Source organism: Nymphaea colorata, chromosome 7 (genome assembly GCF_008831285.2).
Source record: "Nymphaea colorata isolate Beijing-Zhang1983 chromosome 7, ASM883128v2, whole genome shotgun sequence".
Lineage (NCBI taxonomy): Eukaryota > Viridiplantae > Streptophyta > Magnoliopsida > Nymphaeales > Nymphaeaceae > Nymphaea > Nymphaea colorata.
In genome coordinates, this window is record NC_045144.1 from 9,189,329 (window position 1) to 9,216,289 (window position 26,961).

Genomic DNA, 26,961 nt, shown 5'->3' on the forward strand with positions numbered 1-26,961 from the left:
TCTCTCTCTCTCTATACAACAGAAAACGAAATTCGTCTTTAATGATTGATGATCCTTTAGTTTATTGATCGCTTAATATGCTTTCTCATTTCTCATGTTGGAAAAATTTCAGATTTTCTTATGTTGGAAATATCAAGCCAAAAGTTCATTATTTTTATTTAAAATTTTGTGACCTAACCGGCTGAGACACCAAATCCGCATCCCATTTGTTGGCCAATCTGAGAACAATTCCTGGGCTTGCCAACCATGCTCAAAAACATGTAATTGTCTTAAATATAAACCACGTGCTAACAGAATGCAACTCTTGTTGCTAAGCTTGTTATTAAGATCGGAACATTCACGTGCTTGCAATTGCCAACTTGCATATATTACTTTTTGGCATTTTTACAAAAGAGAGAGATTATCCAACTTACAGGCATTTTTAGTGACCAACAGTGATTATGTGAATCCGAAAATATTAACCAATAATGCAGAGAGAGAGAGAGGTTTATCGTTTTCATTCAAATGATATTCCGGTAAACTACCAGCCAAAATATGAATGGTTAGAAAAACCTAGATGAAAGCCTATGACCAAAAAGGGAAAGGTCGGCTTTTTCACAAATTTGGAATCATGTTGTTACTTGCATAGTCTGATGCAAGAGAAAAAAACTCACAGAAGAAGGAAAAAACAAACCCTGGCTTATCTAGCAGTGCTATTTTTCTTCAGTGTCTTGATGAACACATCCCTTTCTTCTGGCGTCATTCCTTCAGTTGAACAATCACCAACACCCCATTCTGCTCCACGTTCACAATACTTATCCAGAATTTGTTGCCGGTTTCTGGAAATACAGAGAACAAATAATGCCTTATAACTTTTCCATATGGCACAAATGAAGACGCTCAATCTGCACACCGGCTTAAATGTGCCTTCAAATCCAAGTTAATTTGCTCACCGACTTACATATGCTTTCAAATTCAAGTTAATTAAAGGATTCCATTAGTAGAACTAAGCAGTTATGAATAAGGTGAGGTATTGGAGATTGAGGAACATGGGTTGTTGATTTGGTTTATGTTGTAGTCCTTTATATGGAAATCATGTATTGAAATTTATGGCATCAGCAAAGAAAAATTTAGGGAAAGTTTTAAAATTTCCCAGCAACCATGGGAATGCCATGCAGAAACATTTTTGAAGTATGGATGGCACATTTCAGAGTAAACAAATGCCACTCTGTAAGGCTCAATTGAGGTTGTCTATCACTCAACTGTGCTAGTTGAAATCTAACCAGATGTACATGTGATTTTCATGCGCAACAGATGGCCCATTAAGAAATGCAACATGTGAGCATCTACCATTTCTAACGACTCTAGATAAGATGCTAACCTGACATGAAAATGAGGAAAGAAAAACTTCAAATCCACTAAAACATTAAAATGGCCATAATAGTTACAGCCTCCTAACCCAGTTTATGTCCTAACTATAAAGCAAAGAAACATGCATATTACAGTACATTCAATGCTCAAAGAAAATGAATAATGCTTACTTCTCTCTGTTGAGCTTAGACTTTTCCAGAAGTTTTTTCAGCAAAGGTGAAGATTTAAACCTTGCGTCAAAGTCAGCATACTTCTTTTGATTTTCCTCTGCAAACGAATGGAAAAAAGACGAGGGAAGATCACAATCAAGACTAATAGCAGTCAGACTTCTGTTTCAGGCTTGCAAATAAAAGCCGCAAAAGCATCATCCGAATCTTACATTTCACATCCCCAACATTTTAAAAAGGCTTCCACGCACATTAATAGGATCTCTTTGTCAACCAGCAAAACTGTGCTTAAAGTACAGCTAGATAGTTCTCCAATGATGCCATATTAGTCTAAAGACAAAATCTAAAGATAAGATTGAGCCGATTTATCTTTGGATGAACCATTGTCACAAATATCGTTCTCAGGAAAATCCTGGCGAGGTTCTTCTCAAGTATTTTTCGGCGAAGTTGTTCTCCTTGGGTAATCTCAGGAAAATATCGACAATTTTTAAAAAAATTTAAAAACAATAAAAAACTTAACTATTTTCAAAACATTAAAAAATATTAAATTTCTGGAAAAGATTTGAAAAAAATGACAATAACTTCATGAGAGTTTCATTTTGGGTGAGATTTTCAAAAAACTCAACATTTTTTCCTTTTTCGTATTATTTGATTTTCTCATAAATATCACGAGCTTTTCGCCACATTTCTGAAAGCAGTTGGTAAGGAATGAATACTGAATTCCTATTAGCTACACTGAAGACCGTCCCTGCCGCTCTTACAACATTAGATTTGGCATTATAATGCATGAAGCTGCATCACGTTCACGTGTTTACCTCTCAAGTACCAGCCCACTAAGTGGCCTGGTTCTTGAAGGATTCCTGGTCAACAGAAAAGGAGGGAAATCAATGTACCCAGAAGTTAGAACAAGTTCACATAAGTGCTAGGATAAAGCATTCTGCCAATAGGTGAGCAAATCCAGGATTGGCTCCAAATATCTACAAAGCGCACGCTCTCCCTTGTTGAACACCTAACGTCCAAAGTATGGGGGTGGCCACTAGATAGGACTGATAGTGTTTATGCTTGTCCAAGGCACAGGTGTTGAGGGTCAATAATCATCCCTCTCACAGGCTTACTAACTACACTTACAACATGACCTATTAGTAGATATTTAATTGTATACCAAGAGAAATTTAATGGCCTGATGCAGAATCTACATATATAGACACTAGAAATGAGCTATGTCATGCCACCTGACTTGGTGAATCCTAACATATAAACCTCTTAGTTCTTCACTAAACTATCGACAGTAACAGAACAAACACAAACCCAAGGGGTTAAGCACAATCGAGGAGGGCCTTTGCAATAGGTGGCCGGTGATGGGTTCTGAGTTCTGCCATGTTTGCCTTGGACAAAATCCTTGGGTTTTGGCCTTTGCCCCAGAATTCTACATCATCCAGGCGACCCTATAAGCAAGGCAAGTTACTCCAGGGCTGTTGGATCTCTTATTCCGAGAGTAGTGTCTCTGCTACTCAGGAAAAAAGAGAACAAACATCGAACACATAAAGCACATGAACTCTGTACCTTCGTAAGAAACCTACTTCAGGTCTAATGATTTGAAAGCCAACAGGAAAATTAGGTCATTTTTCTACTACATGCAGAAGTGTTCTCGCTATGGAATTAACAAGGAAATCCAAAACTGGAAGTTCATGAACGAACCGTTTAACCGCGCCAGAAAATCAACTTGAGGCAGCTGGGGTCCCGGGACCGATTCAAGGCCTGAGAAGCCAGAGAGGATTCCTGCTTTCGCTACACTACGAGAGTGAAAAAATTAGCAGCTGTATACAGTTGATCGTGATGAATAAACGACCTATTAACCCAACGACTGGCACGTGGACTACAATGCCCACGGAAGCTGGATGTTATTTGAAACATAAATCAGAATAACAAGGCCCAAATTGCAGATATTCAACCTTGACACTTAAAAACAAAGGTAACCCTGTATCCAATCCTGACACTTGAACAAAGTTAATCCTCTATCCGTTACAACATCAGAATGAGTTGTGAAATTAAACCATTGAAGAGAACATACTAGGGCTGCTCTGGTAAGGGTTATGATAAACAATCTTTCACAAGCAAAACTTGGCCTATCAGTGTACAAGAGTTTTTATAAGACCCTCTTCTGTCTGGGCTGCTAAACATTTTCTTGGTGGCTGCCTGTTTATCACATGGCGATCCTAACTCCAGAATTTTGCAGGGGAAAGATTGGCTCCCCTCGACCAAACTCAGTAATGAAGCCATAGAGGTGATTTTGCAACACTATTGATTTCAATAGCCCAAACAGGATCCGAATATAATTCAGTTAGAGCAAAAGTGAAAGAAGAAGAAGAAGAAGAAGAAGAAAGTGGTGCTCAACGTTCCGAAAGGTCAGTTCATGACAGTGACATTGATGGGTACCTGGAAATGAGCAGAGAAGAACTGAAATAGTGACAGCCAGAGGTAGAGCCCCTTGCTGGATTTGCGAAGAATGGCTACCACTGAACTCTTTCTTCTTTCCTTCACTCCATGACAAGCTCAGCGGGCCATTATGATTAAAAACCGTCACGTTTCGATATTTCGATGGCGTCCTGATCTTGTGCTTCAACGCATTGGGATGGGACGGGGGGTGGACGGGAGCCTCCAAGAACGAGAGGAGTGACGAGGACGGCATGCTTCCGTCCCTCCTTACCTTGTCAACAAAAGCTCGTCTCCCCGTTCCAGCGGGCGGATGGTTGGGCTTTCACTTCTTTATCCTTGTTCATTTTTCGGTTGTTTATCTTCCGCCCTGGATTTCCAGCGATGTACGCCCCTTGTACTTTCCCATGAGGAGGACCACAGCTCTGGAATTTATTAGCGACCTCCGCGATTTGTCAAATCCAGCGGGTACCAGTTGATGGTTATTTTTCTAATTTTTTCGTAAAAAACTATTGTTATTTTTTATTTTTTGTCGCTAAAACTATCGTAACATGTACATTACATCACTAAAAACTTTGAACAAACAATTGGTCGTCACCAATACACCTTTTACAACTCTTAGAAACGTAAAATAAAAATAAAAACTTAGTGGGCTACCTTTGTAATGAGGTAGTTATTTTTTTATCCTTTTGTGTCACTAAAACCAGTTGTTAAAGATAAATTTAATTGTTAAAAACCGTAGCCAAGTAATTCGCTGTTGCAAATGCATTTTTTACGATAGTTTTTATGGACACAAAATCAAAAATAATAATTCAACTGCAAAGCTAGCTGATTGATTTCAATTCCTATATATATATATATATATATATATATATATATATATATATATCACCATTCAAACCTCCATCCTATGCAAGAGGATTTTTCAATCTAAACCTAGACATAGAAATTCAAGGATTTGTGGATTTCTCCATTCAATTTTGGACAAAAAATCTTTCAGCGTCTCATAGTATATTGCAATGCATCTGATTGGACAAAATTAGTTGGCCGCTTTAGTGGTTGGATGGTTACTTTTTATTTTATGTCACTAAAAATTGTCACGAGAAATCCATTTTATCGCTAAAAACCATGGCTAAACAATTGATCGTCATAAATATAACTTGTGTGATAGTTATTTGTGATACAAAATAAAAAATAACTATCCAACCATATAAAAAGCTTGTTGATTTCAATGGATATATATATATATATATATATATATATATATATTGAAATCAGCCAACTATGTACACATGCTGCAATTGGTACATATTTGCTAAAGTGCCAATATCTATAGGCAAAAAAGTTCTCTATAGAAATTTTTTACTTTTCAAACACAGAATATATATATATATATATATATATATATCACTATTCAAACCTCCATCCAAGCACGTGTATCCTATGCAAGAGGATTTTTCAATCTATATCTAGACATAGAAATTCCAGGATTTGTGGATTTCTCCATTCAAGTTTGGACAAAAAATCTTTCAGTCTCTCATAATATACTGTAATGCATCGGGTAGTTGTGATTGGACAAAATTAGTTGGCCACTTTAGTGGTTGGATGGTTATTTTTTATTTTATGTCACTAAAAATTGTCACGAGAAATCCATTTTATCGCTAAAAGCCATGGCTAAACAATTGATCGTCATAAATATAACTTGTGTGATAGTTTTTTGTGAAACAAAATAAAAAATAACTATCTAACCATATAAAAAAAGCTTGTTGATTTCAATGGATATTATATATATATATATATATTGAAATCAGCCAACTATGTACAGATGCTGCAATTGGTATATATTTGCTAAAGTGCCAATATCTATAGGCAAAAAAGTGCTCTACAGAAATCTTTTACTTTTCAAACACAGACAGATGAAAAAACTGCTTTACTAACGATTGAGAATATTCTTTAGTTAAAGACAACTTTGTGTGGAAAGGAAGCATTATCAAATAAAAAAAGTGTTGAGCATGCATTAGTGAAGTTTGATAAATTGTTACAAGATTTGCACAATATACTTCAGGAGTCAGTTGCAAATGTTTCAGTAAAAATGTCCAATGAAAGTGTTGCGACATACATAAGTAGAAGAAGATGTTAATGTTTTCAAGGTTACAAGAAGAAGATGTTAATGTCGTCAAGGTTTGTGAACAAGCTTCTCCTAAATGGAGTTTAAAGTGAATTGTTTGAAGCATCCATCAAACCAAATTTCATATAAGATGTGTCGTTTGCAGTAAATATGGGCATGATTCGTGCACATGCATTCAAAGCATGAAGGCAAGGTAAAGTACTTTACTTAAGATATTCTATTTTCAAAAAACATTCCTTCATTTAGATATATAAGTATGCAAAAATACTTGATAGTGATGCAGAAAAACCAAGGAGATACCATTCATATCGAGGAGCAGAATATCATGAGAAAAATTGCCAAAATTGAGACATGAAAATAAAATAATTTACTTAGTGCGTTGATATATTTTTCCGGGCTTTGACACTCTAGTTTACATGTTTGGTTTTATAGGAAGCTTTGTTGTAGCAATTGTGTCCATTACCATATTTTAGTATGTTGTTTTACCAATGTTATGGTGTTGACCTTACTAGCTTGTATATTACATGTTTCACCAAGTCAGGTAGTCAGTAGTTTGTGTATTTTTTTCTAAAATATGAAATACATATACATGTACGGGAAATACTCCAACACTAGTAAAACATATATTTCATGTACATTATGGTTTAGAATATACATACACACACACACACACACATATATATATATATATATATATATATATATATATATATATAGTGAGTGCCCCAGTATGCTTTTTAAAAACGTAGCAGGTGCGCTCCATTTTCAGTTGGACTCTCCTTTTATTTAAAAAACCACAGGCATCAGGCCTCGTCACCCAATGCATTGCAGCCATCATAAGGGGGAGGCCATTGCATCCCCTTTCCAGCCCTGGCAATGTTGGGAAAAGAGGCAATAGCCAACTGCCCCTTGATAAAATCGGGGATATATATATATATATATATATATATATATATATATCCCCGATTTTATCAAGGGGCAGCTAATCCTAGGCATCGGGCCGGCCTAGCCTGGCCCAGCCTGATAACGAGTCGAGCCCGGGCCGACCTGGCATCCAAAAACCAGGCCTGGGCATGGCCTGACTCGGAAAACCCGAGCCCAACCCAAGCTCGGCCCAATTAAATTTAAAAATATATTTTTAATATAAAATAATATATATATATAATTATTTATAATAAAATATTATAAATATCTATATAAATTAATAAAAAAAATTAAAATTTATCGAGTCGGAATTGGGCTTATTAGGCCCACCCGAGCTGGCGTGATAATGAGTCAGACCGGCTCGGGTTCCTTTTTCCCAGGCCCGAGCCCATGCCCAAGTCAGGCTGGGTACCGTGTAGCTGGCCGTGGCCTGGCCCAGTGCCCAGCCTTAGGCAGCAGTTGCTTGTCACGTCGCTCAAAAAATTTTGCGTGACTGACAAATTTTTCTAGTTGGGCCACTGGGGATGTCCCAGTAGGACATCATTGGCGACCCATAGTGATGCCTCGTTAGGCCAAGACCGATGGTGATGCCTTGCGGGGCTACCACCGGTGCCATTGGGGTGAAAAATTTTAAGTAGGAGAGGCCCCAGCTGCCTCTCTTTTTAGGCTTGAGGAGGCAGTCATGCCCCCGAACCATCCTTGGTGGGAAGGGTTGTTGAGGGGCATATTTATGGACCACCGGATGGCCTCGGTGTAATGTTTTATTCTTTGCAGTTTGGATTGGATTGGGGTCTAGACCCGGACCTGAAATCCATCGCGTGAAGAGGGCCCAACGCCCGCTCTCCGCCTTCATCTCCCTGTCGCTAATTCATCCTTTGTTGCTGATTCGTGCATCATAGTGAAGCAGGAGGCAGAAGGAGCAGCGGCGATGGGGGTGTATGGCGGTTATGGCAGTGCTCAGGTGAGCCTTATTGATCTCTCCTTGCCTCTTCTCTCTTCTCCTTCTTCTTCCTCGCCCTTCACTGCACTCTCTCTCTACTACCCATCTCTATCAGTCGCAGCATTCTCTCTCTCCCTCTTGTCTCCTTGTTCCCACCCTCTCTCACCCTCATTGTCTCCCTCCTTCACAACTGTCCCTCTCTGCACACTCTCTTTCTCTCGCACCTGCCCTTTCTCCCTTGCCTGAACCCTTTGTTTCCCCTCTCTCACTGTCTCCCTCACGCGTGCTGTTTCACTCTCACTCCCATTCTCTCGTGTTCTCTCTCTCTCGTTTTCAACCTCCCTCTCTCTTGTTGTTCCCTGCCTCCCCCGATCTGTGTCACCCTTATGGACTTTTCTCCCTCTCTACTTTGGGTTTCTTCCTCACTCCGAGTGTCTCCCACCTTCAGCCGAACCAGCCCCTTCACTTCTGGAGGCCCTATTCTCACAGCAAACCTTTCTTTTGATCTCTTTTCGGCTGATTCTCATCATAATTATTGCTATTTGGTTGGATTTCAGCTAGAGAAGTCTGCATTTTCCCTCTTACCAGCAATTAGGCTATGTTGTTGGCATTGGCGCTTAGTCAAACACTTGAGGTAGCTGTCGGGAGCACTACAGCAGTTTGGATTCTAAGAGTGGGGTGAGTGAGGCCTAATCGAGCCTAAATTGTCTAATAATTTCTGTTAGCGCATGTATCATTATTGATTGAGCATGTTAGACTTAAGATTTGATGATTTAGAATGTACGTTAACGACTTTGCTTTTTTGAGGAAGGTCTATAACTATTTTGGAGGGACGAGGATCCACATGTCAAACTATCTCTTTAGCATGATGGGTTGATTTTCGAGGTGATCAGGAAGCATGGTAGAGACTTTGATATTGTGGAGGAGGTGTAGGACCATTGTAACGAACACGTGGCACACACTATTGTCAATGTGCGTATTATGTTGTTGGTTGGGAAAGAGTATGTAAGTTGGGAAGCTTAATTGTGGGGTTAACGTCTCTACTTGAAAGGCAAGTGAGAAACGTACTACCGATTGGTGCAATTGAAAACACAGAACTTAAGTTATTTGGTCATGAAAAGAGACCTATTGGAGGGCTTTGTGGGTAGATACTACCTGTCGACACCCTCTTGATGCGATGACCTATGCCTTAATTATTATATTTCGTACTTGTATAGATTGTAAAGTGAAGCGAGTAGAGAACTTATCACTTGCTTTATGTTTGCAAGAACACCGGGCACATCGAGTAGACCTTGAGCGACAAGATTCGAAGCTTGAGGCATTTCTAGTATTTTGTTGACGCACGACAGGTATGGCGGCATTCTAAGCAAATCCCTGCCTGGGGCTAACTTTAGAATGTGTTCCCTTCAGGATCATTGGATCCTATGCTTGTGTTGTGATTGAATGAATGTATGTATGTGATTGAATGAATGTATGATTGATTTTGTTTTTAAAATTACTACTCAATTGCATGTGCATTGGCAATGACTACTGTTTAGGACAAATGAGGTGGGGTATCGAGTCAAGTGTCTACTCGAACCTGATTGTGCATTAGAAAACATCCTAAAATGATAATTATATAGGATAGCTACGAGCCTATCACGGATCGAGACTTCTCTCTATGATTTGGCTAAGTTTTGAAAGATGTGATTGATGTGTTTGATTAATGTGAATGTTGTAATATGTTTTGTATGCATTGTCGTGGGCATTATGCAAATAGAATGAAATTAAGGGTAGTTGTGCTTGTAATGCTATGACGACTAGCTAAGAATGTTGACTATATGTGTAGCCCTTGTGTGGAGGCGTTTGGAGGTATGGATGCACTCATGAAGTGAACTGACCTCATGTGCTAACCGGTCATATTGTGAATGTACTATCATAATAATAAGTAAGAAAGATTAATAGATGTCAGGTTAGTGGGTTGTGGCGATGTGTTTGGGAGATATCCCGCCTTCGCCATTGGTCTCGCATGTTCGTAGTGCAGGCGGTGCAAGGCCTCAAGATATAGTTGTGTAATGTGCTTGAAGCGTTGGGCTCTCGCCTTCCCAACCTGGGTGTCCTAAGGAAGGCTGAGCAACTCTCCTTGGAATTCACACATGCACGAATGATTGCTCTACCACTGCAGCGTGAATGGAACTGTATCGTTTTGGGCCACCACGGGGTTGTCTCCCGACTGTAGGTCGCCCGTAGTATGCACATGTCTGTAGCTGCACCTATATGAACTGTCAATTCACTAAAGCTAATGTAAATGAAAATAATGTGAATGAAGTGTATGTGAATGAAGTGAATGTGATCATTAAATGTGTTAAGTGGTGGCCATTGAGTGGTCTTTACACGTCATGGTATACATGACGGGCTTTCAAGACAAGTCATGTGACTGCGTGCTCCTATCACTACATGATAGTGTTTTGTTATTGTATTTGTTTTATTCCATATTCAAGCTATTGCCTTAGAGGGTTAGGGATTTATCTGGTGTGTTGTCATACTGTGAAGGCTAAGCTTTGTTGCTTTATTTTTCAGGTTTTAGCGGACCCGAGGCAACAGGTTGATCAGATGTCTCAACTCACATTCTACTGGGAGGATTTTGGGTCTATTAACTCACATCCTACTAGGAAGATTTTGGGTCTATTGTAGTGCCGGCACATCATGTTTCAGTCTCTTTGATATATTATTTTTGTTATGCATCAATGTCATGGTTTTGGGGCATTTTTGTCGTAGGTGTTTTTGAGAAATGTGAAGTAATTTTGTATGAACAAAATTTATTATATGATGGAAAGTTCGCCCCATTGTCTTTGATTTGCATAGCTCCTTTACTTTTTAATTGTTTTGTTATCGCACCTCAACATTTTATGTTTTAACAAAAAAAAAAATTATTTGAGGGTCAAAGTGTCGAGGTGTGACACTCGGCCTACTCCCTTGGTTGTTGCCCGACGCATCAAGGAGTAGCTTGTGCATTGTGCACCCATTATGCCATGGCATAGCAAGACATTCATTATATATATATATAGTGTGTGTGTGTGCGCACACACGCACGAGTGATGGAAATATTCCTACATAAGTGGAGCATGTAGATCATTTATTTTCAAAGTATGTGTGAAAAAAATGTTGTTTTCGGATGTTCTTAAATGTATTGAAACAATGTCTAAACAATGTATTTTGTAGATATATACTGTATGATTATATTGTTTTTTGCACAAAATATCATGTTTGATATAACAAGATGTATATAAAAGGCATATGAGGAAGGCCACATGCTGAAAAGTGTATAGTGCATGAAAATGGAAATCAACTTCATGTCACATGTAAAAGTCGTGTGGTACATGCAAAATTTGTTTATTACATGCAAATCTCTTGTTTGACACATGCAACAATCTGTCGATCAAAACATGTGACATTTGTATGAAGCATGCAAATCATTGTGAATAAATTGTGATACTTATACGAAACATGGAAATCTATTGTGTGGAACATACAAATTTGTTGGTGAAACATGTGATAATTAGTGTAATGCAAAAAACTATTTGGGCATTAACATTCCAACAGTGTATTAAAAAGATCCAGAGGTTGTGATGTTCTCCTGTTGTAACAACCCGACCCACTCCTAGGCTCGGGCCCCTGGTTCGGCGGATCCCAACCCGCTTCCTAGCAGTGTCGGCACCAACCTCAAAAAGGCTACGAACCAGGACAATCATCTCATTAATGAGCCACATTTATAAGTCCTTGAAGATCCCTCACAATCTTCAATACGAGACTAAATTTATGGGGTCTTACAATCCTCCCCCCTCGAGGTCCGAGTGTTGAACCGGCTCTAATACCACTGTAACAACCCGACCCACTCTTGGGGTAAGGCCCCTGGTTGGCGGATCCCAACCCACCCCCTAGCAGTTTCAGCTCCAACCTCAAAAAGGCTACGAACCAGGACATTCATCTCATTAATGACCCCCCTTTATAAGTCCTTGAAGATCCCTCACAATCTTCAATACAGGACTAAACTTATGGATTGTTATACTTGTGTTTGTATTTGTATAGTCTTTCTTTTGTTTACAAAGTTCATTTGTATATGATTGTTCACTTGTAAGGGAATACCCTTGCACCAGTCCAAGTGTCATGTTTAAGATTCTTTACTTTAGGTATTCGCCATGAGAACCATTGTATGATCCTTCTGGCACCCTTGTAAGTCAACTCAAGTCAATCTTCTTGCTTATTCTTTCTTGTGATGTATTATATTTCTAAGTGAATGAAACAATTCATTACAAATTCTTCTTCTCCTTGTATTTCTTTATGCACTCAAAAATTATTTCTTTATGCACTATTTTTGAGTTGTCTACGTAATGTTTTATACGAGACCAAACTTCCTTTGTATGTCTTTATTTCTGCCGGAGAAGAGTCACCTCGTGACAACTGGTATCAGGACCACATTCGGGCTCAATCTGGGGAAGCAGTTAGAGAGTCGGCGTAGAGCAACATGTCGACAAACGAAGTTTGAGGAGGACATCCTAGCAACTCAATATAATATGTGAAGTGCCAAGGGCAAGAGAGTGGCTCAATCTAACGATATGGGCACATCCTATGGCTGGGAAGACCTGACCAAAATTGTGAACAACAAGCTAATTGTCAACGTAACCTCACATGAGGAAGAGTTGGGTAATCCAGTCGAGTCCTTCAAAGAACTGAGGGACAAAAAGACCATGCAGGAACAGATGGCTGGACTTGTGGGCATGAACATGTCACTTTCTAATATAATGACTGCATTGCAAGCTGAAGTTAAGGAACTTCATGCAAAGAACTACACTCTGCAGCAGGTTTCTATAGGTGGCAGTAATGATCGACCATCAAAGGTCGACATACAAAGACCAACAAAATTCAATGGCATCTAGGTTAGCCAGGTGATCGACAACTTTTTGTTCTAAGTAGAAAAATACCTAGATTTTCAAAGCATTATGGAAGACGACCTCTAAGTCAAAACTGCAGCCATGTTACTTGAGGGAGATGATGTTGTTTGGTGGAGGCAAAAATAGCTTGATATCAAAAAAGGTATCTGCAAAATAGATACCTTTGGTGACTTTTAACAAGAGTTGAGGAGCTACTTCATGTCCCTGAATGCAAGATGACATGCGTATCAAATGGTGGATGAATTGAAGCACACATGATTCTTGCAAAACTATGTGAGGACCTACCTGAAGCTTATGTTGGATGTACCTGATATGCTAGAAGAGGATAAACTTGACTGGTTTGTTTTGAGACTTTAGCCTTGGGTGCAATCCAAAGTGGAAAGAAGTAATCCAGAGACCTTGGAGGATGCTTATGTGGCAGCAGAGTGCTTGGCCGATACCCAAAGCAAAAACTACACTAACAACTTCAGGTCCTTGAAAACATCTGATCATGGAGGAAATAAAAAGGTCCAATGAGACAATAAAGGTGAGTCATCAGTCCAACACCATTTCGAGAAGAAACTTTTCTTTCACAAGAAACAACAATAACCAAGGTAAAGTGGTGACTTGTGGTTCTATGGAGATAGGCACATAGCCAGGCAATGTCTGAAGCTCCTTATAAAATATGATTGGTTGGTCAATGCCACAAAAGTTATCAACGATGAGGCCGAAGAAGCGTAGTCACTGATGGAGGCCATTCAGATGTTCAATGCTATCGAAAGTCAAGTGGCATCAAGCATGATGGTGAATAAGGAATGTATGTACTTGGACATTACTTTAAAGGGAAAGTCTTTTATGACTATGGTAGACTGAGGGGCAATGCACAACGTTGTTTCGAAAGAAGGGGCGAAGCGATTGAGTTTGAAGCTTGAGCTTAGACAAAGAACCTTGAAGACAGTGAACTCTATGGCCAGACCTATCCTTTGAGAAGCAAAAGGGTGTAGCCATCCTGATCAAAAGAGAGGTTGCCACTAGAAACTTCTTAATTTTTCCCTTGGATGATTTCAAGGTGATTATTGGTATTGACTTCCTTCGAGGCTAAAATGTTATGATGTTGCCAAGATACACTTCATTGGCATTGATGAGGCTAGACTATTCACACACGGTGTTGTGCTACTCTGTCAGAGGAAAGTCACTTTTCATGTTGTCTGCCATGCAACTAAAAAAGGGCATGAGGTACAGAGTGCAAACGTTCCTCGTGTCCATTCATGCCGAGGAAGAAGCCAGGCTAGTTTTTATTCCACATAGTATAGTTCCTTTGTTGAAAGAGTTTCAAAAAGTAATGCCACTTGAACTAGCAATGTGATTACCACTGAGGCGAGGTGTGGAACTAGTTTGTGGAGGTAGACCCCTAGCCATGGTTTCTTACCATAAGAGATTGGCCAAATTGAAGTTGCTATGAAGACAACTCGATGAGACGTTGGAAACAAACATCATTCTGACCTTCAAAGGCATCATTTGGAGCCCATGTGATGTTCTAGATGAAACATAATGGCTCAAAGCGACTATGTGTGGACTATTGTGCATTAAACAAGGCAACAATCAAGAACAAAAACTCTTTGTCACTTATTCTCAACTTGTTCAATGAGTTGGGTAATGCATGAATCTTCTTGAAATTGGACATTCATTCGGATTACTGACAGGTCAAGATTGCAGAAGGAGATGAACTAAAGACCACTTGTGTCACCCGGTATCAAGTTTATAAATTCTTAGTGATGTCATTTGGGTTGACTAATGCACCAGTGACCTTCTCAACATTGATAAATAAGATCTTGACAAGTTCATGGGGGTCTATCTTGATGATATATTGGTCTTTTGTGAAAACATGGAAGATCATATTAGTCACTTACGAACGGTATTTAAAGTGTTGACAGAGAATGATCTCTATGTGAAAAATGAAAAGTGTCTCTTTGGCCAACAGGAGATAAGCTTTCTCAGCCATGTTATCAGAGACGACCAGCTACGAATAGATCTGAAGAAGGTGAGAGCCATCTAAGAATAGAAGCTGCCAACTATAGTGCTTGAATTGCATTTCTTCCTTGGATTGGCCCATTACTGTAAGCAGTTCATTGAGGGGTATTGTCTGATTGTTGCCCCCTCACTGACTCACTCAAGAACAACAAGGTTTGGGTTTCGAGATAGTCTGCCCAATATGCTTTCAAAGGTTTAAAGAGAGTTCTTGTGCGAGAGCATGTGCTTAAGTTGTTCAACAACTTGAAACTTTTTGAGGTCCACACTAACGCCTCTAACTTTGCCATCGAAGGAGTGTTGTTGCAAGAAGATCATCTGATCCCCTATGAGAACCAAAAATTCAAGGAGATAGAGAGGTGCTATACTGTGCATGAGTGAGAGATGACTGCTATTATGCATTGTCTTTGCAAAAGGAGACATTATCTATTGCGAATTCAGTTCGTCGTGAAAAAAAAAGCAACATAGCCACAAGCTGGTTTTAGACACAAAAGAAGTTGTCCCCAAAGCAGGCCTGCAGGCAGAAATTTTTGGGAGAGTTCGACTTTGTTGTAGAGTACAAGATGGGAAAGACCAACGTTGTTGCTAATGCATTGAGTCAGAGTGCTGAACTTGCGACAATTAGAGCAAAGGCCTATGAAGTACCACTAGAGGGTGCTTTCCTTAAGTGCATTTGTGAAGGGATGCGACAGGACCCAACGACTCAACACTTGTTGGCCTTGGTCGAAGCAGGTAAGACTCAGAGGTTCTGGCTACAGGATGGACCTTTTCTCACTAAAGGCGGACATGCATTTATGCCTCTGGGCATCCTTCGATGGGATCTCTTAAAGGAGTACCATGACACATTATGGGCTAGCTACCCTGGCCAAGAGTAGACCCTAGCACTCTTTGAATGTGGCTATTATTGGCCATAGATGCACGACGATGTTGATGCATATGTGAAGACGTATATCATCTATGAACAAGATAAAGAGTCGAACCAAAAAGTACCAGCCTCTTAGAACCACTACCCATTTCAGAGCACTCATGGGAAAGTCTCTCCATAGACTTAATTGTGAGCCTCCCAAAAGTAGACAGCGTCAGTTCTGTCCTTGTGGTTGTGGATAAGTTTTCAAGGTATGCTACATTCATCCCAACCTCAAAGGAATGTCCTACGAAGAAGGCGGCGAAGTTCTTCATGCAGGACATAGTGAAACACTGGGGTATGCCAAAGAGTATTATGAGTGACTATGATGCTTGCTTCATGGGCAAGTTTTGGCATGAAGTATTTCAGTTCTTTAACTTAGACATACCGTTTTTCATGAGTTTCCACTTGTAGATAGACGACCAGATAGAGCATATCAATGCTTTGTTGGAGTCATACCAGTGACACTTCGTCAATACAAACTAGGTGAAGCTACTCGATGTTGCCCAATTCTGCTATAACTTAAAGAAGAATGATTTTTCTGGGCACTGTCCATTTGACATAGGTACAGGGTGACAACCACTGATGTCGCACACTCTTGCTACCTAGGAAAAGGAAAGACCTACATTTGCATACTAGTTTGTGAGAGATTGGCAGAAGCATATGAAACTCGTCAAGGCATTCTTGCATAAGGCTACAAAGAAGATGAACAAGTAGCTAACAAAGACCGACGACCTATTGAATTCCAAGTTGGAGATCAGGTCCTTGTGAAGTTGTATCTTGATCGCAAGGTATCTTTTGTGGCTGACAACATGCCTTGATCTGAAAGTAAGAAGGGTCATTCACTATAATCAAGAAGATTGGGAAGCTGGCATACAAGCTACACTTGTCGCGAGACTTCAAGATGCATCAAGTGTTTCACATATGCAACTTGAAGTCATTCTATGTCGATGTTAAAGATCTAGAGAAGAGTCATGCACAACGGGAGCCAATCTTGCAAAGTGCACCTTCGATCAAGTATGCAACTTAAAGGCCGTTGTCGCATATGTCAGTGAGTCGAAGAAGTACTTTGTCAGTGGGTGGATGAGGAGTAGCCAACATGGGAGTACGCGTTCAGAATGTAGCAGTGCTACCTAGAAGTAAGTCAGAGCAAACCATGATGTAGTTGGTGCCAAGGACGGTGCATGATTGTAGGAAGTGTGCTTGCCTTTGTCTTCTCATTTTTGGCAAAACATTTCTTCGTCTCTGCAAGGAACTGCTTGACATTACTTTTTTCAGATATAGCCTCCCTAAAGTTTCTAAAATCACATGTTCATAATTATAAAACAAATTTAATTAGAATGCTACCACTTCTTAAAGTTTCTTTTATACGTAGTGGAACTTTCATCAAAAGAGCTTTTGGCTGCTCTTCTTTTAGTTCAAGATCCAAATCCATACACCTAAGAACTATCATTGCACACTCTCTCCAGTTTTTGAAATTTGTGTCATTCAAATGGGAATAGAAGTGATGTTTGCAGTTAGTGTAGCAAGATTTGCATTAACTATATGAAGATCAAAACAAACAAACACAAGCACACTATCAATATATGACTAGGCATACAACAACTTTTAATCATCAAATTCAAATGATGATGTAAGCTATTATAGAACACCTTGCTCTTAGGACTGACCTATTGCCCACATGGAAACCTCATAGATGGTTGCATATTCATTAGTGAGTGAGATTATTGAATTCTATTGTATAACATCCTTGCTTTGGCTGGCCAATGTCCACATGGAAAACAAACATACAAACATCTTAATTTCATCAGATGAATTAACTTCTATAAGAGAGGGTACTTAGGTCGATGTTGTTCTAAGTTAGTTCATCTTAGAATTTCAAACACAAGAATTTGAGATTTAAATCCTAATATGATAGGTATTGACATGCACAAACTATTTGAAATCCAAATCAAATGGATCCAGATCATGACCTTAGATTTAAGCCAAATGAATTCAAATCATGAGCATGGATCCAAAACACATCGCCACAATCAAGTTTCTAGATCCGAACAAAATAGATTCAAATCATGACTTTCAATTCAAACCAAATAGATCCAAATCATGACACCAGAACCAAACCATGACTTCAGATTTAGACCAAATAAATATATATTAGGATAATAGATCCAGATCAAGACTTCACATCCAAACCAAATCATGAGTTTGGATCAAGATCATAGGATCAAGTTCATGAAAATCAATCCAAACTAATTGATCTAGCACAAAAATCTGGATCTAAGAATATGATGATATTTTGATTTAATACAAACGAGAACTATAGCTATAAAATCCAAACAATCCATAAGTGAATCTAATAAGGACCTAAAACATAATTATATATCCAAATTCAATTTCATATGGATCTAATCATGCTATAGTGAAAACTAGATCATGATAACTAACAACATCTTGATCTGGATATCAAGAACATGAACCCTACATCAAATTCAAATCTAGGCATCACATGGATATGACATTGCATCAAATCTAAATCTAAATAGAACATAGATTATCCAAACCATACAAAGATCCAAAACCCAAAAGCGATTTGGATAGAATACTTAAATCAAAATCTAGATTAAAATCAATTTAAAACATGAACCACAACACATGACCCAACCGGGTCTCTCTCTCTCTCTGACCTATGGCAACAACCATGGTGTCACACCCGGACCTTTTTAACCCCAAACAAAAAAAAAATTACAAACACGTCAAGGTGTGACGACACAAAAATTAAAATGAAGCTATGTAAATCAAAATGACAGTGTGACAAATATTCCATTATGTACCAAAATCAGTTTATACAAAATGACTTCACGTTTATCAATAACACATATGACAAAAAATGCTTTCAGAACCAAAACATAGATGTCTAAACAAAAACAAGACATCAATGAGACAAAAATGTGATGCGCTGGCACAACTATAGACCCAAAATCTCTCCAGTAGGATGTGAGAGGAGCCGTCTATTGTCTAGGGCATGCCAAAACCTGAAAAAGATAGACAAAAAAAACCAGAAAAATCCCTAACCCCCTAAGGTAAGGGCTCAAATATGGAGTCTAACATACAAAGAAACATAACCATTACAATATCATGCTACATGCATGTAGTTACATAACTTATCATAGTGGTCCTTCTTATATTCTACGATATGTATGGATCACTCAATAGCCACAATCAATACAGTTAATAGTCTTATTTAATTCATTCACATTCACTCCATTCACATTCGTTTCATTTATATTCATTTTATTTACATTTGATTCGGTGAATTGACAGCTCTTGTGAGTGCAAACCATAAGTGTGTGTACATCATGGGCGACCTACAATCAGGAGACCACCGTGGTGGCCTAAAATAGCAATGATCTGTTCACGCTACAGTGGTAGAGCAATCAACCATGGATGTGTGAATTCTAAGGAGAGTTGCTCAGCCTTCCTTAAAACACTCGGGTTGGGAAGGCGAGAGCCCAATGCTCCAAGCACATCATACAACAATATCCTATGATCTTGCACCGCTGTACTTCGAGCAGGCGAGACCGATGGCGATGGCGGGATGTATCTCAAACATATTACCATAACCTAGAACCCTCCAATCAATTATTCTTTCTTAATTTACTATTATGAGAGCACATTCACAATAGGATAGGATAGCACACGAGGTTGGTTTACTTCACGAGTGCATCCAAACCCTAAATCATCTCTCTAAGAAGGTCACACATTCAATCAATACTCTTAGCTAGCCAGGTCATACATTATGGGCACTTCTATCCGTAAGTCCATTCAATCGAATCACTGCCCAACAACAATACAAACGAAAATCTCATAACATTCAGAATAGTCAAAGCATAACAATCACTTCATACGAAAACTTAACCGAACCATAGAAAGTAGTCTCGATCCATGATTGGCTCATAGTTATCCTATGTCAATATCATGTTAGGATGCTCACTAATGCACAATCGAGGTCGAAGAGATACTCGACTCGATACCCCGCCTAATTTGTCCTAAGCAATTATAATTCCTAGCATGCTTATGCCATTGATATTATTTTAAAAATAGTCAATCAATCTCACGCATGCATTCATATGACAATAAGCATGTTATATCACATATCAGTTAAACAAAACACAATCATATGATTCAAGTCAAACGAAACACAATCATATGATTCAACGATCCTAAAAACCCCACACTTAGGAGCATAACTCACACTCCATATTTGGTCTCATGTAGGAATTTGCCTGTAATGTCATCATATCTATCGTGTGTCCCCACAAAAACTCACAATTGCCTCGAGCTCCAAATCTTTTCACTCAAGGCCTACTCGATGTACCCAGTTCACATGCAAAAATTCAAAGTGATGAGTTTTTTCCTTCACTTCACTCTAAAAGAAGTAAGACCATTGAGGCATATGTTGTCGTCTCAAGAGGGTGCGGAAAGGTAGAATCGGCCTGTACAATCTTCCAACAAACCTTTTTCATCTTTCTGAGGTTATGACCAATTGATTTAAGCTCCAAGACCTCGATTCAACCTATCAATAGTATGTTTCTCAACTTACTTTCTTAGTTGAGGCGTCATCCCGGCAATTATGTTTCTCATTCGTCAATTCGATGATGACAACTCTAGCTCACTAGTAAGATTGTAAAATTTGATTGAATTCCCACGAAAGAAGTATTATTCACCCTAACATATGTCTGAACCCTAATAATTTACATGTTTTGTCGTCCCTTCAAATCATAATTTGACCAACATAAGTACTTTTTCCCTACAAGCAACGTAATATTCATATCATCAATAGTTTACATCAAGAGTTCATTAAAACAGTCTCAAACCTTCCCCACATTATCAAAATCACTACCATGCCCCCTAACTGCTTCAAATATTAATCTATCATGCTAAAAGGATAATACTATATACTTTTAGGAAAAAAATTTAATAAAATTAGGTTTGTTTAGTCATATTCACCGTTCTATAGAGTCTTAGTTGTTGTAGATGTTCCTAGAAATGTTGTAAAAAGTGTATCGTAAGTCATATTCAGAAAGGCTTTAAGATACGTCGTATCGTAAAATATCGTATCGTATCGTAATGATATCGTAATTTAAAAAATAGTAATAAATCAGAAAAAAATTGAAAAAAAATATAAAAAATCATAAAAAATCATAAAAAATCAGTAAAAATAAAAATAATAATAAGTTCTTCATAAAAAACATGTTTTAGATAATGATAGACTTATTATTATCTAAATGTTATGTATTACATGACATCACATGATTTACATCAAAAGATTATAAAATAAAAGCACTCTCGATTCTCATTCATAATCTTCATCATCCTCATCTCCATCTTCTTTTTCATCTTCATCTCCATGAATTTGAACACCAACATATTCAACAGGCTCTCCTTCATCAACAAATTCTTCTGTGCTTCAGCTTCAAGGTTGAAGCATTGAGGATCTTCTTCATCAAATATTGCAGTGGTTCTTCCTCAATCCATGGCTCTAGATCTTCAAAATTTTCCAAACTGATAGGATCAAACTGAGATGTGTGCTTCCTTGCTGATGTTTTTTTGTAATTGTCCATGTTAAATAAGAGAAAACTTGTTAATATATAATTATACATAAACATATTGTAAAACAAATGTAAATATTAAGCTATATTACCTTTGTTTCAACCTCATATTATATCGAACAAAGACTAAATCATTCAACCTTTTATGTTCGAGCTTATTCTTTTTCTTGTTGTGGATATGTTGGAAAACACTCCAATTCCTTTCGCATCCACTAGCACTACATGCCTGGCCGAGGACTTTAATTGCAAAACGTGTTAGGTTTGGACAATCAATCCAAAACCTATTCCACCACAAATCTAAACAAAAATAAAACAAATTTCATGTAAAAGTTAAAAACTTAAAACAACGTAAAAGAATCAAATGTAACAAATGCAAAGTAAATTAAAAATTTCTATGTATTTACCTAGACACATGGTTGTCCTAGCTCAAACGGCGCCTGGTTCTCCCATATCCCCAAAACAACTGTCATATAAATCTAACTCACTGTGCACAGCATCTTGTTCTCTAGAATCTACCGATAACACTGAAATACAATTTAACAAACCATGTGTGAATTCTCTGTCCTTTTTAAATGCAGTAGAAAATCTAATTGCAGGATTTAGATAGTAAGCTACTGTACAGTCCACCTTTTATCTATAATCTTCCATATGGGCATATATAATTTTTTCTTCCCTTTCAAGTTGTCTCGAATTGCCTCTTTTGTTTTATCCATGGCCTCATATAAGTACCCTATGGAAGACCTATCCTCGCTGTCAGTTATGTTACGAATGGAACACAAACCTTTAATAGCTTCACACATGATTCCCAAAATTCGTTATTAAATAAAATATCCACAACTAAACAAGAATTTCTTTTATGGGCATGTGGATATGCAGCCCATTCTTCACTAGAGAACATCTGCCTTAATGGAGTTCTTTGTTTCACTATACTCTGCACAGTCAATACATTTGTGGCAAATCTAGTTTGTCTAGGTCGTATTAATTCAACTCCTTTTGTAAATTTTCTCATCAAACTCAAGACATATGCATGATTATAGATATATTTTGTAACCTCTTGGCATTGGTCAGCAGTTGATTTCATATCATGCATCTCACTAAGATCTTGAAGCATAAGATTAACACAATGAGTGACACATAAACTCCAATAAAATGTTCTATACTTTTGAAATAACATATCTCCTGAAGCTCTATAATTTGCAGCATTATCTGTAATAAACTGTATAATGTTTGCGGGTCCAACTTCTTGTACAACATTATAAAAAACATTGAACAAAATCTGAGCAGTTTTAACAACATCAAAAATCAAGAGATTTCAAGAACATTGTACATTTAGGGTAGTAAACAAGAAAATTCACAAGTGTTCTTGACCGTGTATCAGTTCATCCATTTGACATAATGGAGCAATCTGTTTCCTTCCAACATAATTTCAACTGTTCACAATGTTCAGATACTTTTTTCACCGTAGCTTCAAGAAATTTGCCCCTCACCTGATGATATGATGGCATTTTGAATCTAGGGCCTATAGATGCAATTGCATCTGCCATAGCTTGGAACTTAAAGGAATTAGTTGCATTAAAGGGAATACATGCATCATAAAACCATTCACATACCCCTGATGTAACATATCTTTAGATGTCATAGCAGCACGAATCTGCGGTTGACCACCTGGGCCAGTATATGAAGGGAAAAAGCTCCTAATTGAACCAACACTAGACCTACCAGTAGGAACTCTACCACTAGGTGGTCGATGACCACGCCTAGCCCTAATATCTGGTGTGTCTCTTCTCTTCCTTTCCGATGGGCCAGATCAACCTCCTTCATAGATGATTCCTTTCCCTCTATCTCTTGAGCTATCCACATCTATTCTTAGACTACTATCATATTCATCATGTTCAACATTTTCATAAGTTTCTTCTTCTTCTTCAACTTCCCAAGACTCATTATAGTCTGCCTCTTCCATTTGTTTTTGTATCTTTCTTTGATGTAAAGCATGAAGCATATCTAAACATTGCTGACACACAAATGGAGGCAAAGGTTTGTTTGTGCTTCCAACACATGGAGCTACATCTTTGGAGGTCCCTCCCAAATGGTGTTTCATTCTAATAATCCCTCCTGAGAATGTATTCGCACAAAAGCTACATTTGAGTTTTAACCAGTTTTCTCCTTCACCCTTTCGCACCATTGCCATGTAGGATCCATATCTTCACAACAAAAAACGAAAATTTATGGTAAACTTAATGAAAAACAACTGAAATCTTTCAATCTAAGGTAAAAATATATGAATATATGGTAAAAACAAGAGATTTCATACCTTACGAAGAAAAAATGAAGAAAACCTCTTTCCTCCCAACAAAAATCAACCACCCACGTATAAATCAACCCTTTAATCTTCAATTTCACGGTGAAAATCAACTTTTGATGGTGAAAATGGACGATCGCCCTCCTTGACAGCAGTATCCGAGCATGAGAAATGAAGAACAAAGGGGTTTTTTTAAAAAAGAAGTCAAATAAGTAGGTCTCGGGCGGGCTTTTACACCCCGTATCGTACGCTATGGGCCCTGTATCGCACGGTACGTGCGATACCCCATGCGATACGAGAACGATACACCCCTATTTACGATACGAGAGGTGTATCGTATCATAATTTCAAAATGATACGGTACGTACCATACGATACGGGCTCATATCGTACGATATGTACAATACTGGTCCCTAGCAACCACCCCAAATGCTTGATCAATCATTAAATGCCAAAGTCTATATGTTGTCATCACCACCAACACACCTTATTTGCTGGTATAAGCGGAAAGATGCATTCGTCCAACTATCAAATCCAAAACAGTGCTAAAGAGAGTGAGAATGAGCAAAAGGAAGAGCGAGAGAGAGGTATGACGAGAGAAGAGAGCATTAGGTTGAGAGGGAGAGCCAAGACAGGGAGAGATGGCTCGTCTGAAGGAGGTGCATGAGAGAGAGTTTTGCAAGGGAGTTTGGATGAGAATGAGGGAGTGGGTGAGAGAATGACATAGGGTCCAGCTGAGGAGGCACACACGGGAAAGATGGACAGCGATAGAGAGAAACTAAGAGAGAGACAAAGGGCAAGAATGAGGGCGAGGAAAAAAAAAACAGACGAGAGGAGGAGAGTGTGGGAGACCAAAGGAGTCCATGAAAGAGGACTCAGTTGAGGGAGAGCTTAAGAGGGTCAACGAAGCGAGTGAGTAGGTGAAGGAGAGTCCAACAAGAGCGAGCATGAGAGATGGTGAGGCAAGAGAAAACTGATGGGAGAGAGGCACAGGGCGAGGGAGAACACAAGACAAAAAAGGGGGAAAGCGTCAGGGAGAACAAAGATGAGATAAAGGGCGAGAATGAGAGCAGATGGAAGAGACAGAGAGAAATCAGGAGGGAGGATGGCTTACCTTAATGCTGCCACCTTCCACCTACACTGCCTCTGCATCTTCCTCATCAACAGCTTCCTCTTCTGCTTCCTATTCCTCTATGCCAAACCCCAAACAGGGAGAGGGGCAGAGAGAGAGAGAGACCCCCAGCGTTGGGCCTCCCTCTTCATGTGGGTGGTGTTCTGGGTCCAGATCTGGAACCTAATCCAAATGTCTGACGCTCTACAATGTCAAACATTTTACATGGTGCTGCTATAGACATGAGCAAGGCTAATCGAAAAGAAGCAAACCTCTTTATGTAGAGGCTTGAGAGCTCAACAACCCTCATTTGCTTCTGTAACCCATTGGCAGGGATAGGAGGCCTCACTAGCCTTCTCTTGTCTCTATCTCTATGAAAGATGGAAGGAGGGTAACAACTCTCCATATGATCCTTCTCAATACAAGAAGGGATGGCCAAATGGACCTCCCCACTTAGCTTTCTCACATAGAAGAGGTGTGGAGGGCCTGACGGCTTTCCCTCTTTTACTTGTCACCAAAACAACAATAATGGAGTGCTTAATGGACATGTCTGTTCTTTATACATGAGAAGTAGTGTTCCATTGCCGAAACCAAATGGTGGTGGCTTGGGCCATCAAAGGGAGGGTCAGTGCCCTTCCTTCCCCATTACTCTTTTGTTTTTTTAACATTGTAGCACCTAATGGTGCATGCATTGCCTTCAATGTGTAGGCACACTACAATGCGTACCCCCAATAGAGAAAAATAAAGAGTCAAGAGAGACCAACAAACAAAGTAAAAACACAAAGAGAAAGAGAGAAAAAAAGAAGAAACAAATTGTGAATTGGAAGAAAAACTTTAGTTTCATGAAGAAACAACATTCGTTCAATAATTCAACTATGAATGGAGACTCTTACAACAAATGTTAAAAACTATTTCCATGAAACTGTACATGCTCATGTTGAACCACTCAACCGATGAAGAAAATACAATGTGGAAGTATATCAAATTCCATTGATGAAATGAAGGGGCCTTGTGGATTTTTGAAAGCTTCTACAATGTGTTTAGAAAACCTCTAAGATGGGAATAGAGGAAACCACAAAAAAATCTCATATTGTTTTGAGGACCACAACTTTATTTATAGGCTTATGTGGGTCAGAATGACAATTTTCCCATCATAAACAGGATATGGACCCTCTCTAATTTTCTGTATATATTTGATCAACATCAAGTTAGAAGATACATGCCTAGATATATACGTTCATTTTTTATTGAGCCTACTTAAATAGATAACATATAGTATACAATCATTAACATATGCATGCCTACCAAATGCATTTGTAACATTCTTATGTGAGCAAGAAAAGAAAAATGGAAATGAAAGGAGAGACAAAAGTTTAAAAATGAAGGAGAAAACCAGGATGTATATGCATCAAATCCATCCATCTGCAATAAGGTTTAAATTAAGATAAGGTTGCCACCTGTTTGCATTGCACAATACTCATGCCTACACATTTGATCTTGTGAGAATTCAGTATATTGATGGACATTCACAACTGGAAGGAGAGCTTTTATGCTAAGGTGACTTATTAAGGTGAAGTGAGTGGCAACTTAATTCCAAATCTCAATACTAATTTGGAAAAGGATAAAAGTTTGATTAATACAATAGATATTAAGGTTTATCTCTAGAAAAATAAACCTAAAACAAAAGAAAACTGACTTGCTTACCTAGTCTCTATTTTAAGAGAAGGTAGAAAAAGGAAGTGAAAAGAAGAGACATAATCTTGACATGGTTTGGAAAAATGCTTCCTATATCCGCTAATTCTCACTATATTTTCTATGATGAGTTTCCTTTCAACTTGTTTCTTGCTTTATATAGATGGTCACATGCAGATGGCAGGAGAATTACAATATTTGAATTCAAAACGGGTTCTGCTTTACCATATTAGATATAATTGTCATTAAAATTATGGTACTGCTCGTTGTTTTTGCAGAAACATTTTTCATTGTGCTGATTTCTTTCCATTTGCTTCATGTTTTGAGTATGAGAATTTTGTTGGGCTGTTTTTTAATATTCAGTAACATATGTTTATTAACTTTATGTCCATTTAGAGGAACTATTGCAATGATGGTAAGATATTTATCAAATTGACAACCACCTGAGTGATGTGATTATTGCTAA

The 26,961-nt window shown here is 38.5% G+C and overlaps 1 protein-coding gene across 1 annotated transcript; it reads right to left on the reverse strand.

Annotated features, from left to right (window-relative positions):
* Positions 1–476: 476 nt before the first annotated feature.
* Positions 477–4,309, reverse strand: LOC116257293 (uncharacterized). The gene is made up of 4 exons (XM_031633906.2): positions 3,954–4,309; positions 3,216–3,305; positions 1,521–1,617; positions 477–818 (listed from the first exon to the last, which is right to left on the reverse strand). Exons 1-4 carry the CDS (start codon positions 4,204–4,206, stop codon positions 680–682), a joined length of 579 nt encoding a protein of 192 aa, XP_031489766.1. The 5' UTR covers positions 4,207–4,309; the 3' UTR covers positions 477–679.
* Between the last annotated feature and the right edge of the window lie 22,652 nt (positions 4,310–26,961).